This window comes from Gadus morhua, chromosome 14, assembly GCF_902167405.1.
Source record: "Gadus morhua chromosome 14, gadMor3.0, whole genome shotgun sequence".
In the NCBI taxonomy this organism is placed as follows: Eukaryota; Metazoa; Chordata; class Actinopteri; order Gadiformes; family Gadidae; genus Gadus; species Gadus morhua.
Genome location: NC_044061.1, coordinates 19,268,154 through 19,283,153, shown reverse-complemented (window position 1 = coordinate 19,283,153; position 15,000 = coordinate 19,268,154). Strand labels below are relative to the sequence as shown.

At 46.7% G+C, this 15,000-nt stretch overlaps 1 protein-coding gene across 1 annotated transcript in view; it reads left to right on the top strand.

The window, feature by feature from the left end:
• The window catches only part of LOC115559110 (transmembrane protein 266), a 35,611-nt gene extending 22,608 nt beyond the window's left edge, over positions 1-13,003 (top strand). The window contains exons 5-11 of the mRNA XM_030377786.1: positions 20-93; positions 784-840; positions 1,428-1,566; positions 4,432-4,547; positions 6,503-6,710; positions 10,232-10,294; positions 10,763-13,003. Of these exons, the coding sequence (XP_030233646.1) occupies positions 20-93; positions 784-840; positions 1,428-1,566; positions 4,432-4,547; positions 6,503-6,710; positions 10,232-10,294; positions 10,763-11,469 (1,364 nt within the window). The 3' untranslated portion in view covers positions 11,470-13,003. The remainder of the gene's footprint in view (positions 1-19; positions 94-783; positions 841-1,427; positions 1,567-4,431; positions 4,548-6,502; positions 6,711-10,231; positions 10,295-10,762) is intronic.
• The last annotated feature ends 1,997 nt before the right edge of the window (positions 13,004-15,000 follow it).

The following is a 15,000-nucleotide window of genomic DNA, read 5'->3' as shown; positions in this document are numbered from 1 at the left end:
CCACACCTTCTCTCTCCAGTTGCCAATGCTTTCCAGTTTGCCAGCATCATCCATTGGATCAGCCTCATCATCCTCTCCCTCTTCTTCTCAGAGGTAAGTTGCGACTCCATGACTTTTAATTTAGCTCTATTTTTCCTGTGAACATAAATTATTCTGAGTGGAAACGCAACCCCTTAAAGGGAGGGGAGACATAGCCCACGGTCATATAGTCTTCATGTAAACAAATGACCGTTGCAAGTCCCGGAACCAATCGGTAATCACCAGTGAGCCAATGGTCTGAGCGATTAAGGACGTGCATGAGGTGGTGGCCAGCACTCTGGTTACAGCGACACGATCCATCCCAACGCCTCGAGCCCCCCCATATCAAAGCGGTCGTCGGTGTGTGAGAGGGGGTCTAGTGTTTCACACCAATCACAAGACGGTATTCCTGCGTGGGGTTGGGGCTTCTCTCTTCTCCGGCAGCAGCAGGGATGTAAGACATGTAGTAATGTGATGGATTAGCAGTGTTGCGTTTACACGACACCCCCTGTGCTGAGTGGAGGGTCGGACAATGGGTCCTGGCAGACAAAGGCCGCCAACGTCTGCACGCCACGATAAGATCTGAGATCACCTTACAAATGGACTCTTTGTCCCGGTAATTTTTTAATACCTCTATGGTGTTAAGGCAATGGTACACCCTAGCTTGAGAAGTATTTGAATCCCAACAGTTATTGTATGGTAGTACAAAGGACCATGTTCGTTTGTTCATGCTCCTGAAATGCGCTCCTTTGTTCTTTTTTACAGACTGTTTTCAGAATTGTAGTTCTTGGGATCTGGGACTACATTGAAAACAAAGTTGAGGTAAAAGATTAAGTCATTTAATCAGAATATCCTGACTGTGCCATCTGAGATGAATTCAGTACCATCATATATTATCCATAAAATACACTAATAGTGATAGTATTTAGACTTTCGAATCTCCTTTAAACTCTAGCAACTATTCCGTTAACTACTCCTTCTTCTTTTACTACTGCTAATATTATTATAACTAGTACTACTGCTTCTGTACAAATACTAGAGGATGTGCAAATCAAAGTGTCTTTGTGTGTGTGTGTTTGTGTGTGCGTGTGTGTGCGTTTATATATGTGTATGTGTGTGCGTGTGTCTGTCGGTACGTGTGTGTGTGCACGTGTGTGTGCATGTATATACGTGTGTATGTATGTGTGTGTGTGTGTGTGTGTTTGCATGTTTGTGTGCATGTGTGTGTGTGTGTGTGTGTGTGTTTGTGTGTGCGTTTATATATGTGTATGTGTGTGCGTGTGTCGATCGGTGCGTGTGTGTGTGCATGTATATATATGTGTGTGTGTGTGTGTTTGTGTATGTTTGTGTGCATGTGTGTGTGTGTCGGTGTGTGTGTGTGTGTCGGTGTGTGTGTGCACGCTCTGCAGGTGTTTGACGGGGCGGTCATCGTCCTGTCCCTGGCCCCCATGGTGGCGTCCACGGTGGCCAACGGCCCCAGTAGCCCGTGGGACGCCATCAGCCTCATCATCACGCTGCGCATCTGGAGGGTCAAGCGGATCATCGATGGTGAGCCCAACACACTCACACTCACTCACTCACACACACACACACACACACGCACACGTACACGCACACACACACACACACACACACACGCACACGCACACGCACACACACACACACACACACACACACACACACACACACACACGCACATCACTGCTGGAACCACGCCACCACTTACACCCCTTGCCCACTGCATCCGTCCGTTGACGGATCTCATGGACTTTGCATGGGGCGATCCCGAAATGCATTGTGGGTCCGTCCGTTCCGTCGGCTCCATCTCTTGCGTTTAGAAGTTGAGAAAATTTTAACTTTTCAAGCTGCAACGGATCCGTCAGCCAATCAGATCGTGGCTCCGTCGGCAAATACCACTCCCCCATCCGTCAGACACACCTTCCGTCGTCCGTTGACGGACGGATGCAGTGGGCAAGCTGTGTAAATCACCCTTCAACCATTGAGTGCATCTCATCGTTAGAGGACACGCCTCTCTGTTTGGGGGGTAAAACTTTCCTGATGGAAGGGCCAATAGTAGTGCTTCAGGGAATTAACATGAGTTTCAAGATTTAACACAAGTCCGCCGGGACTCACCCAATGTTTATTGTCCTATTGAATGGCAACACGTGGGTCCCATAAACATCTCCACGCACCACAATCCAACGCACCAAAGAGCTGTCTGACTGGTCCTCTGCAGCATGCTGGCCTTGTCCAATGTGAAACAAGTCAGCGGACTGCATTACCCGGCTCATCCATGTCGTTCGCTCGGGGCGGTTCAATTTCCAGGATATACGTCATGAGAATAAATAAACATGATGGGGCTTTTCATCTAAATGTGTCTCACGACAAAGTGCGTGCATACATTGTCCTGGCAAAGGTGACCCCAGCGGGAATCGAATCCCCCTCAGCGTGGCGGCTTTAATGACATTCTCGCCCAGCTACACAGCAACCACACAGCAACAGACGTGATGAGTAAGTGCAATTCTTACCGTCGTATACAATAAGGAGGTTCTCGGTCGCCATTAATCCACGGGACAAATCGCTGGAGGAATTCCATTAGAGGCCTCAGACAGAGGAGCAAATGGAAAGCGGACAAGCCCTGTCCATAAATATTTACCGCTCAGCCTCCGCAACGGATGATCTGCCGGCCCCCCCCCCCCCCCCCCCCCCTGATTATCCACATTATTTAACAATATGGCTATTGATCATCGCGGCGTCGGTGGCCGTTCTCCTCTGTTCTAACTGGTATTGCTATTGATCTTGACTACGGGGGGGGGGGGGGGGGGGGGGGGGGGGTTTATTCAGATACAGGGGGGGGGGGTCAGGGTGCTGAACACAGTGGCTGTTCTGCGCTATGCTAATGCTAAGGAGGGATCGATCCCTCCCGGGAGGTCACCCTCACTGCGGGGCCCCTCTCGATGCATACCAGATGAGCCGTGACCCCTGGCCACACGGCCCCCCCCGTCCCGGAGGTGCTCCAGCACGGGCCCGCTGCATAAGGAGGAGGTGGAGGAGAGAGGAGAGAGGCTTGTGTACCAGGAGAGGACTGCTTTTACATTAGAAGAGGATTCGTTTCGCAACTTTTTGTATGCCAAAGTTCTCTCTTGAATAAAATTGGAAAAGGAGCCACAGTCCTTGTTTTGTTTAGTCCCTCACTAGTATCGAGTTTCAACAAACAACATCCACAAGCCAGCGATCAACCGTTTAACATTAATCTACACTTTATGACCCCACCTTAGTACAGGGTGACAATGTGGCTTTAGAGGTCTGGAGGACATCTTGAATGCGAAATTCAGCACTCAGTTGCCCCACCCAGAATCAAGATGAAGCCAAGATGGCCGCAAGGTGACTCAAGCCCATGCATAGATTCAATGCAGCCAAAAGCGCTCTCTCGACATCTCTTCAGATTCACGCCCACTGTTGGTCTCTGAGGCTTCAACTCCAGATTCCTCCTGCAACGCACTTCGGCCTGTTTGGTGAGAGGAAAGAGTATTTTCTGATGAAGGTTGCATTACAGTATATGCACTGTATATACAGTATGAACATAATGCAGGGGGTTGTGTACCCTGCTCTACAGAGGTGATGGTTACCTCCCTTTGTCCCAGCGTGGGAACGGGTTGTGTGCTAATCCTAACACTGATGCCGCAGGCTCCTTGATACCGGAGTTCTACGGTTGATCGAAGATTAGGACTTTAAATACAAATACAAATACAAAACAAAACACAACACAACAGCATTGAACAGAGCTTTGGAAAAAAAAAGTCTATCAAAAACACACACACACACACACACACACACACACACACACACACACACACACACACACACACACACACACACACACACACACACTCACACACACACACACACACACACACACACACACACACACACACACACACACACACACACACACACACACACACACACACACACACACACAAACAAGCCAACATTGGCAGTGCATTCACACAGCTACCCTCACTGCAAGCGTTGACCCAGATAAAGTACACACACATTTATGGGCACTTAAAGCTAGTATGGACAATCAGAAAACGCAAGCACTGGGGTGTACACTATAAAGAGTGTAACCTAGCCGGGCTATAAGTATTAGTACTGTACATGCATAAAGTTCAATTAAATTTAAACTGATCGTTTTACTTCCCTCTCCTCCTCCCTCCTCCTCTTCTTTCCTTGCTTCCTCTCGCCTCCTCTCTCCTCATCTCCTTCCTTCCCTCCCTGAATACCCCCGACCACCTCACTCCCTCCTCCCCTCTCAACCCTCCTCCCTCCCTCATCCTTCCCACTCCTCCTCCCCTCTCCCACCTCACTCCCTCCTCCCTTCTCTGCCCCCCCCCCCCCCCCCCCCCCCAGCCTATGTGTTGCAGGTGAAGGTAGAGATGGAGCTGGAGGTGCAGCAGTGTGAGAAGACCCGAGCTCTGAGGGAGGAGCAGCTGGAGCGCCTCACCCAGATCTGTCAGGAACAGGCTGTGAGTCAACACGCACGCACAGGCACACACACACTCACGCACGCACACACGCGCACACAGACACACTGACAGACACACTGACAGACACACTGACAGACACACTGACAGACACACTGACAGACACACTGAAAGACACACTGACAGACACACTGACAGACACACTGACAGACACACTGACAGACACACTGACAGACACACATGCAAGCACACACACGCACGCCCGCATGCACGCACATACACATGCACACTCTAATGCATACGCGATCACATACACACACATGTAATATATATAAATGTATATAAACACCTATTATTTAATATATATCTAATATAACTACTAGTACGGCTACTAGTATTAGTAGCCGGTATTAGTATTATTATTACCTGGGAGTGAGGGAGGGAGACAGCAATAGGGAGAGAGGCAGGGAGGGAGAGGAGAAGTAGTAGTACTATGGCTGATACAATATTACTGTTTAAGTAATAATAATAACTTGTAAAGCACTTTTCTAAATACTCAAAGATGCTTCACAGAGTGAACACACAGGGTGAAAAGGTTCCTGTATAAATAAAAGATTAGTATGTATTTAGAAACTAGAGGAATCATGAAATGGAGGGAGGGATGAGAGGTCAAGAGGTCAACTGATAAACGCAAGAATAAATTGGTGGGTTGGATGTTCTTGGGCAGGGTGTTCCAGAGGGCAGCTGAAAACGCCCTGTATAGTACTTGTAGTATAATATAATAACATATAACATACATTAGTCATTACATTCAATTAGTATAGAGAGCTAATCAAAGCATATGCTACCAAACAAGATGATGTAATTCTCTTTCTTACCAGACGAGGGCAGCAACACATTGCGTATATATTCATGTTGCCTTTACTTTCCATCAGGCTTTGGATTAGATGATGAAGCACAAACTGTATAATAAATGTATATCCACACATACACACAAAACTAAATTCCAACAATATTATTATATGAATAAATTTCACAATGATCCACTGAAAATATAAAAAATATAAATTTTAGTCTTTATTCCCACACAGGCTTATAATTCCCTATTTATGGCATCAATATTAGATTAGACAGAGGTCAAAACCTTTTTTTGTACATCAATGGTCATAACTGTAGATCAGCTAATGTTGCACCAGCCAACAACATGATTGGACATTTATAGTAAAACTAAGTTTCATAGTCGATCAGTAACCTAAGTCTTAATCTTTATTAATATGAACTGCTGGCTCTGAAGAGAGGATCGATCCTTACTTCCAGGACTGATCGGATACTTTGAACTTCAGGCCTCTTCGGCTCAATGTCACACTTTCGGGATGTAACTGTGGACGCCATTTTGGATGTATCGGTATATTGAGAAGCATTGAAAAGTATAAATATTTTGTGTGTGTCTATGTGCTAACAACTTTATTCATCAATGTTATTCTTCCCCTCCCCCTCCTTCCCTCTTTCCACTCTCTCATCACCCCATCACCTCTTCACCCTCTCATAAATTCCTTCCTTCCTTCCTACAATCCATTATTTCTCCTCTTTAACTTTCCATCTCTCTTTCTCTCTCTCGCTCTCTCTCTTTCTCTCTCTCTGTCTCCTGCTCCTTTGACTCTCGCCCGACATTTCTTCGAACCTCCTTTTCTTCTTCTCTCTTCCTCTTGTTGTCATGGTTTCTCTTTGTTTACTCTCCAAACCCCTTCCTTCCTCTTACCTCCTCAAACACACACACGCACACACACACACACACACACACACACACACACACACACACACACACACACACACACACACACACACACACACACACACACACACACACACACACACACACGCACACTCACACACACATACGCACACTCACACAAACCCTATTTTACACCAACACACACGCACACACATACACACACACACACACACACACATACACACGCACACACTCGTGGGTCCAGTTTGAGATCAGGCAGCTGCGGGCCCACCTGGCCCAGCAGGAGGTGGACCTGGCCGCGGGCCGGGACGCCGCCCTGCAGGCCCACCACCACCACGCCTGCTGGGGGGGGAAGAAGAGCTGCTTCCAGGGCCTGGAGGGTCGTGGCCCCGGGGAGTCTGATGACGAGGGGGGCCAGAGGAACCTCGCGGACCCCCTGCGGCCCCCATCAGGTACGCTGCGGCCAGGCTACCCAACACCTGAAGGGGCGGAGTTACGCCCTGTTTCCTGTTTTCCACTTTCCACTGGGGATAGACTCACGCACGGGGAAGAAGCTTTCAGGAGGGGGTTTTCATTAGTGTATCTCTGCAGTGGTCGGTCCACACAGAGTCAGTTTCAAATCGTTACAGGCCTTTTTTTTGTTCAGTACCGCCGACAGAGTTTGTGTGAGCCAATTACGTACTCACAGATCCCAGCCTCCTGCCACATGATTGGTGGAATCTAATATGAAGTGAAAGACAGTGAAACGCCCCGTTCACTCAGATCTGAGTTCCTCTGCTACCAGGCTTCAGATACTAATCTAAATCTGATTTGTGAGACTACCATGGGGTGGACCCGTAGTTTACACTGTTGGTTTCTCAGTGTTTATTTATGTTTTATTAATGATATTACATATCATTATGCATAACATGCATCTTGAAATTCCTATATGGGTAATAAAGTAATATTTACTGTACCTTTTATGTATAACATTATATAATTCATCTAAAACATCAAACAACCAACCCACTTTAGACAAACAAATTACAACCAAACCAGGCAGCTCTCGCTTTGTATTGGTTGGAAATACTTCTCCTGGGGCCTGTGTGTGTGTGTGTGTGTGTCCGTTATCTTTCAGAGCACAGCGGGGACAAACAGAAGCTCAGAGCTGTAGATGTATATACTATACTATGTACATAATTACGCGGGACAAAAACCTCCCATAAGCTGTAGCGTCAGGTGAACAGGATGCCAGAGCTGTGTTGAGCTAATCTGTTAGATGGTAGGCCCCTGGAGCGACACTGACCTTTTTAGTTCCCCCCTTCTCGGGGAACATTCACGCACACACAACCACATGAACACGCACGCACACGAAAGTGCATGCACACGCACAGCCACGCACAAGCACCCACATGCACGTGCACGCACACGCACCAACTCACACGCACACGCCCACACACACACACACACACACACACACACACAAACACACACACATACACACTCATACACATCCCATCTGACCGCAGGCGCTGCCAGATCAATACGAGGGCAAAAAAAGCTTTTAGGATGCGGTGGATCCCAGGGAAAAACAAGCATGATCACCCACATTAGTCAGCTCACATGGGCATCTTGCTTAGCCCCCCGTTATCTCTCCTGTTGCAGCTGCCCACCCTCCCCACCTCCAACCACCACCAGCTAACCACCAGCCCCCCGCCACCCCCCCGCCTTCCCCCCCCCAGAGCTACCCTCAGTACACAGCTCACTAAGTGGGGCTGTTCCAGGTATAGAGTGCTCTGTGCATTGTGGGTCTTGCCGTGAGGAGAGAGTGGTGTTGAGGGGGTGGGGGGACTGGGAACATCTGTTCAGATCTACCTGCAACACACCCCCAACCTCAACTGTCCTCCCCCTCCCCCCGTCCCCAAACCTGGAGATTGTGTCTCTCTCTGCTGTTTCCACACCACCACACCCCCTAGAGAATGCGAGGGGAAAAATCTGGTGGCTCTGATGGCAAATTGGTCAGCTTATGGAAGGATGAAGAACACGGTTCAGGGGACGAGCACTTAGGCTGTGGCCACAGGGCTCACCGAGTTCGGTAATGGTTTAAAATGTCTCTTGCTCGCTCTTTCTCTCTGGCTCTCACTTGCTCTCTCTCTCTCTCGCTCTCACTCGCTCTCTCTCTCTCTCTCTCTCTCTCTCTCTCTCTCTCTCTCTCTCGCTCCCTCACTCTCACTCTCTCGAAGTCTCTCTCTAAGTCTCTCGCTCTCACCCCAAAGGGATGAGAGCAGGGATGTAGTTCCAAGATCTTTTCCTTCCACCACAAGGTTCAAGCTGTTTTTCCTCATCCCAGTCACGGCGGTAATTCCCCCTCAATGAATTTATGAAGGAACCTCCATAAACGGTGAGGGTAGAGGCAAGAATCCAATTTGTCAGCATGATCAAGAGAATATCAGACTTGCGTTCACGTAGGTATGACAACGTTTATTCCGCCTACCACACAGAAAGAAACGGCTTATATCTCAGATGGAGAGACTGTTGGTTCTTATGGAAGTTATTCACACTTGTGAGGTAAAAAAATAAGAAGAAGGGAGCAGTAGAATGATGGAGAACAGTGAGTTTCTCACCCTTTAAGTGTCGAGTGTATGACTGTCCAGTGACACATAATTTGACCTCGCTTCATCCCAGGTCCTCTTTAATATATAATATATATATTGAATAAATGATATCATTATACAGACGAGCAGGGAAGTGATATGTGCCATGATTAAGGTTACAGTCCGAGCTTCGTACGCCAATAATATCCTTTATGCTATTTATTAAAAGGATGATTGTGATGATGTGTCATAATATTACATTATGTAGTCAAATATCTAAACCTTGCCTCAGGGGCTTTTAACTTTTTGTCATACAGAGGAATTTTTTTTTTAAAACGTCTTTCATTTTGGTTAAAAAATAAATTCTCCCGTCCCGATGTGACGCCTGAGAAGAAAACAGCGCAGGCCCTCTCCATGTCCCAGCGATGGCAGGTATCCTGAGCCGGACAAAACATGTGAGAGGCCTCCCGGGGTCTCCCAGACGCATGGCTTATTAATGGGCCAGCGATTGTCTCCGCCTTGTTTTAGTGAGTGCAATGCTTCCCCTCTCGAGCCGTGGCTCCGGGATTAATATTTTAAGATGAAAAATAAATGAAATTACCCGTCAGAGTCTGCTGCCGGTCCCCAGGGCCGGTGTGTGGGGGGGGCGGGGGGGGGGGGCTCTGGGTAGGAGGGGGTGGTAGTGGGGGGTAGCACTCAGGGTACTGTGGGCGCTCAGTCAGCCAGGGGGCTGGGGAGCTGAGGACCAATGAAGCGAGAGCAGAGGAGCAGTGGGGCCGGATCAAGGCTTTCACCGCACTGCATCTTAAAGGCTGTTGGACCGGAGGGACGCTCCTGGACAAAGAGGTCCTTACCCTCTCCCTCTCTCTCTCTCTCCTCCCCTCTCTCTCCCTCCCCCCCATCTCTCCCTCTCTCTCTCTCTCTCTCTCTCCCTCTCTCTCTCTCTCTCTCTCTCTCTCTCTCTCTCTCTCTCTCTCCCTCTCCCTCTCTCTCTCTCTCTGTCTCTCTCTCTCTCTCTCTCCGTTTCTCTCTCTCCGTCTCTCTCTCTCTCTCTCCATCTCTCTCTCCGTCTCTCTGTCTCTCTCTCCCTCTTTCCTCCTCTCTCAGTCTCTCCATCGTATAACCCCCTGTTAAACTGGGGCACGGCCAATGTACAGCATGAATTGTTTGATAGCGGACTGTGTGGAACACTATAAAGACACACATGGCCCCAGGCCTGACATGGAGTCCTGGTCTGCCCGAAACGGACAAAAGATTCCTGTGCAGAACAATGCTCAACCCCCCCCCCCCCCCCGAACACAAAAGTAACTGCAATATCTGAGACCTCATGTGTTATGACCTCAATTTTCAATTGATTATCCTTCTGCTTGAACATACTTTTCATGATATGTTTGACACAGATCCAGTTGTGCGTGATGATATGAACAACTATATCAGTCAGTACTACAGCGAGACAAGCACCGGTAAGGCACTGTGGCGATAAAACTATGTATTTATTAGAGTTAAACCTGATAATATCTGATGCATAGATAGTGTGGAGTCAGAATGCCCTTTCTGATTTCCTGATTTCTAGCCTACCTGACATGTAGATGCCCTGATATCCAGATAACCCGGTATCTAAATACCCTGATGTCTAGACGTCCAAACTCGATGTCAAGCTATCCAGATTCTTCAATACCTTGATGCATTGATACCCTGCTTTCTAGATTGCCTGATTTCTAGACACCCTGATTTCGAAACACGCTGATGTTTAGACACCCTAACTCTTCATACCCTGATGCATAGATGATTTCACCGAAAAAACGTTGTCTAAATTCCCTGTTTTCTAAATCCCCTGACATCTAGACACCCTGATCTCTAGATACCCAGATTTATAACTACTGTCAAATCTAGATAAACCCTGACAGGAGACATCAACCATGTTGTTCCAGATGCTTCCACGGCTGTCCCCGGCGCCCGGGTCATCACCATGGCGGCCATCGACATGCACCGCCCCGCCACCAACGCCAACCTCGTCCTCTCCAACCCCCTGCTGGCCATGGAGCGGCTGGGCGGCGACGCCGTGTCCGCCGGCGTGCCGCGCTCCAGCGGCAGCCTGACCCTGCGGCCCAACAGCCTGAACAGCCCCGCCCCGGGCGCCGCCGATCCGGAGGGCGGCCCGGGCTGGGCGGCCCGGAGCTACAGCCTCAACTACGGCTCCCAGCACTCGCGTCGCGCCGCCGCCGCCGCGCCCCTCACCTCAGGCCAGGCCGTCCTGCCTCCCTCCTCCTCCTCCTCCTCCTCCTCCTGCAAGGACCCCAGCCTGGCGATGCAGGAGCTGCTGTGCTCCCTGACGGAGGACGCCTGCCTGGGACCCAAGGGCCTGGCCGTGAACCCGCTGAACCTCAAGCCGCCGAGCCCCGCCGGGTCGGCCGGCGGCAGCCCCGAGCTGCAGCACAGGATCAACGTGTACAACCGGAGGAACCAGGAGGAGGGGCGGAGCCAGGGGCGGGGCAAGGGGCGGGGCCAGGGTTGTGTCCTCCTTCAGACTAAGCCCCTCATCCACCTGCAGGGCGGCGGTGGGGAGCCCTCCCTGGACGAGAAGTACCGCCTGCTGGGGTCTGCGGACATGCCCATGGGACACATGCCGGACACATAGGCTCCAGGGGGGCTAGGAGACTCGAGCGGTGTTCGGCAAACTTTGGGCCTGAGTTCAATCCATATCAATCTAAGGTGACCAGGTTCCGTTTTTCTGTCTTGTTTTTGTTCGCTGTAGATTCCAATCGACAGCCAACCCCTGAGGCAAGCTTAGACATATCTGTTCCTGCAAAACTGTCTCCTCATGATTCTGAAATGGACCGCATAGATTACTCTACATGATGCTCTGTTTTTTTTCTATATCTTATGATATCCCTGTTTGCCCTCAAAGCATTTTCGAAAACACAAAGGCCTTGATATAGCACAACAACTACTACAAGTCCCTGCTGAGAGGGAAAAACCAACGTGTCGCTGGAGACACTCTCTATCAGGAATCCTCCATTTTTACGAGAGTCACACAAAGTATTCAAACCAGCAAAGAGGACTTGTTCAACTCTTGGCTGAACATGACCTCGGAAATTACTAATGTTCCACAACTACAGACTCTGTGTTGCAAGCAGTGACCTTTCTTTCTTTCTATCTATTCTTCTTGTTTTCCTTTGATATTTTGTTCTTTCTTTCATTCTTTCTTCTGTATTTTACTTTCACTCTTCCTAACTTTCGTTATACCTCTCTTTTGTTTTTTCTTTCTTCAGCTATTTCTTTCTTTCCGATTTTTCTCTTTTTGTATTAACATTTTTTAACATGTATCGTACAGTTTCTCTGTTTTCAATGTTGCCACAGGGTACGTAAACTAGTTGAGCCATGTTAACAACAGCCTTTCTGACCTTTGCCTTCTGAGGACATAGCCGCCAGTAAGCTACGACGACGGTGTGATGTTAAAGAGTGGGTGAGCCAAGGTAACCGTGACAAATTATTCAACGGTTGGACGCGATCACTGTCTATCAAAACGAGAAAGTACGGTGGTAAAGCAATGACGCCATTTTAATTTGACAGACTGCGTACTCATCCCTTCCTCGGTCGGGTCCGATGAAGGCTCTGATGGCCTGTCAAAAATGGTGAACTACACAGCAGCACAAATTGATTGAACCCAGTTTTACCAGACAGAGTTAAATAATAATATGGTAAATGACGTTCTGTGTGGCTTTTGATAGGTCAGCAATCTATAATTAATTTTATCATTCAGACATACAAACATAGTTATGTTGAATCAGTTATTATGGATTCCGATTTTTTCAAAACGTTTGCTGGCCAATGAGAAGAGTAGGGGGCGGAGCCTAGGTGCTACAACGCTCCACCAATGACATAATGGACGCAGATATTTGATTTGATTTAATTTTTGACAGCATTCTCGATTTGATTTAACACTATTAAGAGGGTATATGTTTGGTGGGTATATGTATTAATTGGATTATTATTAAAGTGATTATTAGATTGGAACGCTTGTAGCATGAACCTTTAAAAGATTTGCGCTCTGAATGGCAATCTAATCCTTTGCACTTTAATGTTTACAGACAGATTTGTCAATTTACTATGGAGTAATCTGTTGCCAAATGCAGCTTTTGTCATTTGAATAAAAAAGATATGACATCTGGTTTACTGACAAAAGCCATTTTTCTTTTTTCAGCCATATTTCACTGGTCTCCAAAAGAGTTAACTGAATAGGAAAGATCTGGTGTATTTTGAGTCATGCTAACAATTGGTTCAACTCTGCATCAGAAATAAGCCTATAACATCCCCCCCCTTCCCTCTTTCTTTTACAATACAATGCAATATGTTATGACAATACATTACACTTGCAAGTGTCATCCTATTTGCATACCACACTAAATATGTTAATTATTTAAGGTTATTAAGGATGATGAACCTGTCAAAACGACAGCTTATTGTTGAGTTCAACCCCTGGAATAAAAACCTAAAAACATATTCATTTAACAGATACTTAATTGTACTATCTTGTTGCTTGTCAAAAGAGAATGTTTGAGTAAGAAACGTTGAAATTACGGCGCATTGTAACTAACATTTTTTTTTAGATCTAAGTTTTTAAATGTAATCAATCAACACAATTAAAAAGAAGAAAAGTTGACAAGAAATAATTTTTAATGCACTTTGATCAAAACTATCAATGTTTTAAAATAATAATGACTTATTATCTGAATATTTATATCAAATTATTTCACTTAAGATTCATGAATACACTGAAGTAACGTTTTTTTATCTGCCACATATTTAAGTGATAATTATTTTGTTGTTGATTTTTCATTTTCCATTTAAAAAAAAGGGTTTCCTCACTTCCTGAAACCGCAGTTTCCTGTTGTGCCCCCATGGCTCTGCCCCAACTTTGTTAATTGTGCTGCTGTCTCGTGGGACTGAGCATAGCTGTAATGTGATCCCAGGCAGGTGATGAATCTGAAACCGCCTATTGCTATCCTGACCACTGCAACGCAGTTTACCAGCACACTAACACATCATAGCATGCCAGCGCTGCATAAATAACTCATCAGGTGTGGACTAGTCTTTCACACACACAATGGCGGCCGCTTCAATGTGGGTGCCAGACCTTAGCTTGGCATCGTATCCTTTACCGCCATTACTGTTTAGAGTCAAGTGTAGGGGTGCCATGCCTCTAAATTAAACCTTACGAGAGTCAACAAAGCATGTAAATGGAATCAAAATCAAATCAATGTGAAAGCATACACCGGCCGGCCCTGTGCCACTGCAAGGATTCGGAAGGAATGCATTTTCTAGCTGAATTTTTTTGATTCAATAGTCTTTGCTCTAACTTGTGTTCCCTTTTATGTCTTTTTTTCTCTCCAATGAAAAATAGAACAGGTCGAAATTATTCAAATGATCCCCCATTGATCATATCTCACCACTTTGACAGTCACAGTGAGTGACTGGTAGCACTTTGGTAGCACGTACGCTAGCCAGCTAAAGGGCTTCTCTCCAGTGAACCGGTAGCTGGCTCCTGTCACATTCATACGAGGCCGCGGCTGAGGAAACAGTGACCATTAGACACCAGTCTTAATAATTCAAATGTTTTAATAACGGTTCAGAGGGAGCCACTTTGGCTGCATTAACATTCAATGATCATTGTTTTCACTGTCAAAAAGCAGATTGAAATGGATGGCATTGAGATTAAATAGGGACGTTCTTCATTCTGGAGAATGTATTGAAGTATTATTTGAAATTAGAGGAGAAGGATTAGAGGGGCTGAGAGGGGCTGTGAACAATTAAACTACTTTAAAGGGGAGCAGCATTCGATGTGGGTGATTTAAGAATGTAAATACAAAAGCTTTCTGTCTTTTTTTTCCTTTTTCTCTTTGATCAACTTTCACTGACGTTTTTTGCTATTCAATGGAGGGTAAGGCTTTGCCAAAAGTATTTTTAGACAATAGCTATCTTTCAAATTGATTGATAAACCTATGTTTATATATTGTACGATCAAATTATCTTCATGGATAATAATACAGACAGTGATCCTGGTCTCATTCAATTAAGATTTCCATAACTCAACAGCAATTCAGAAATGATCCAACTTCGGCAATGGCACTTCTAGGTTGATTTCAGTGGGTGAAAGTGAAAGAGAGTT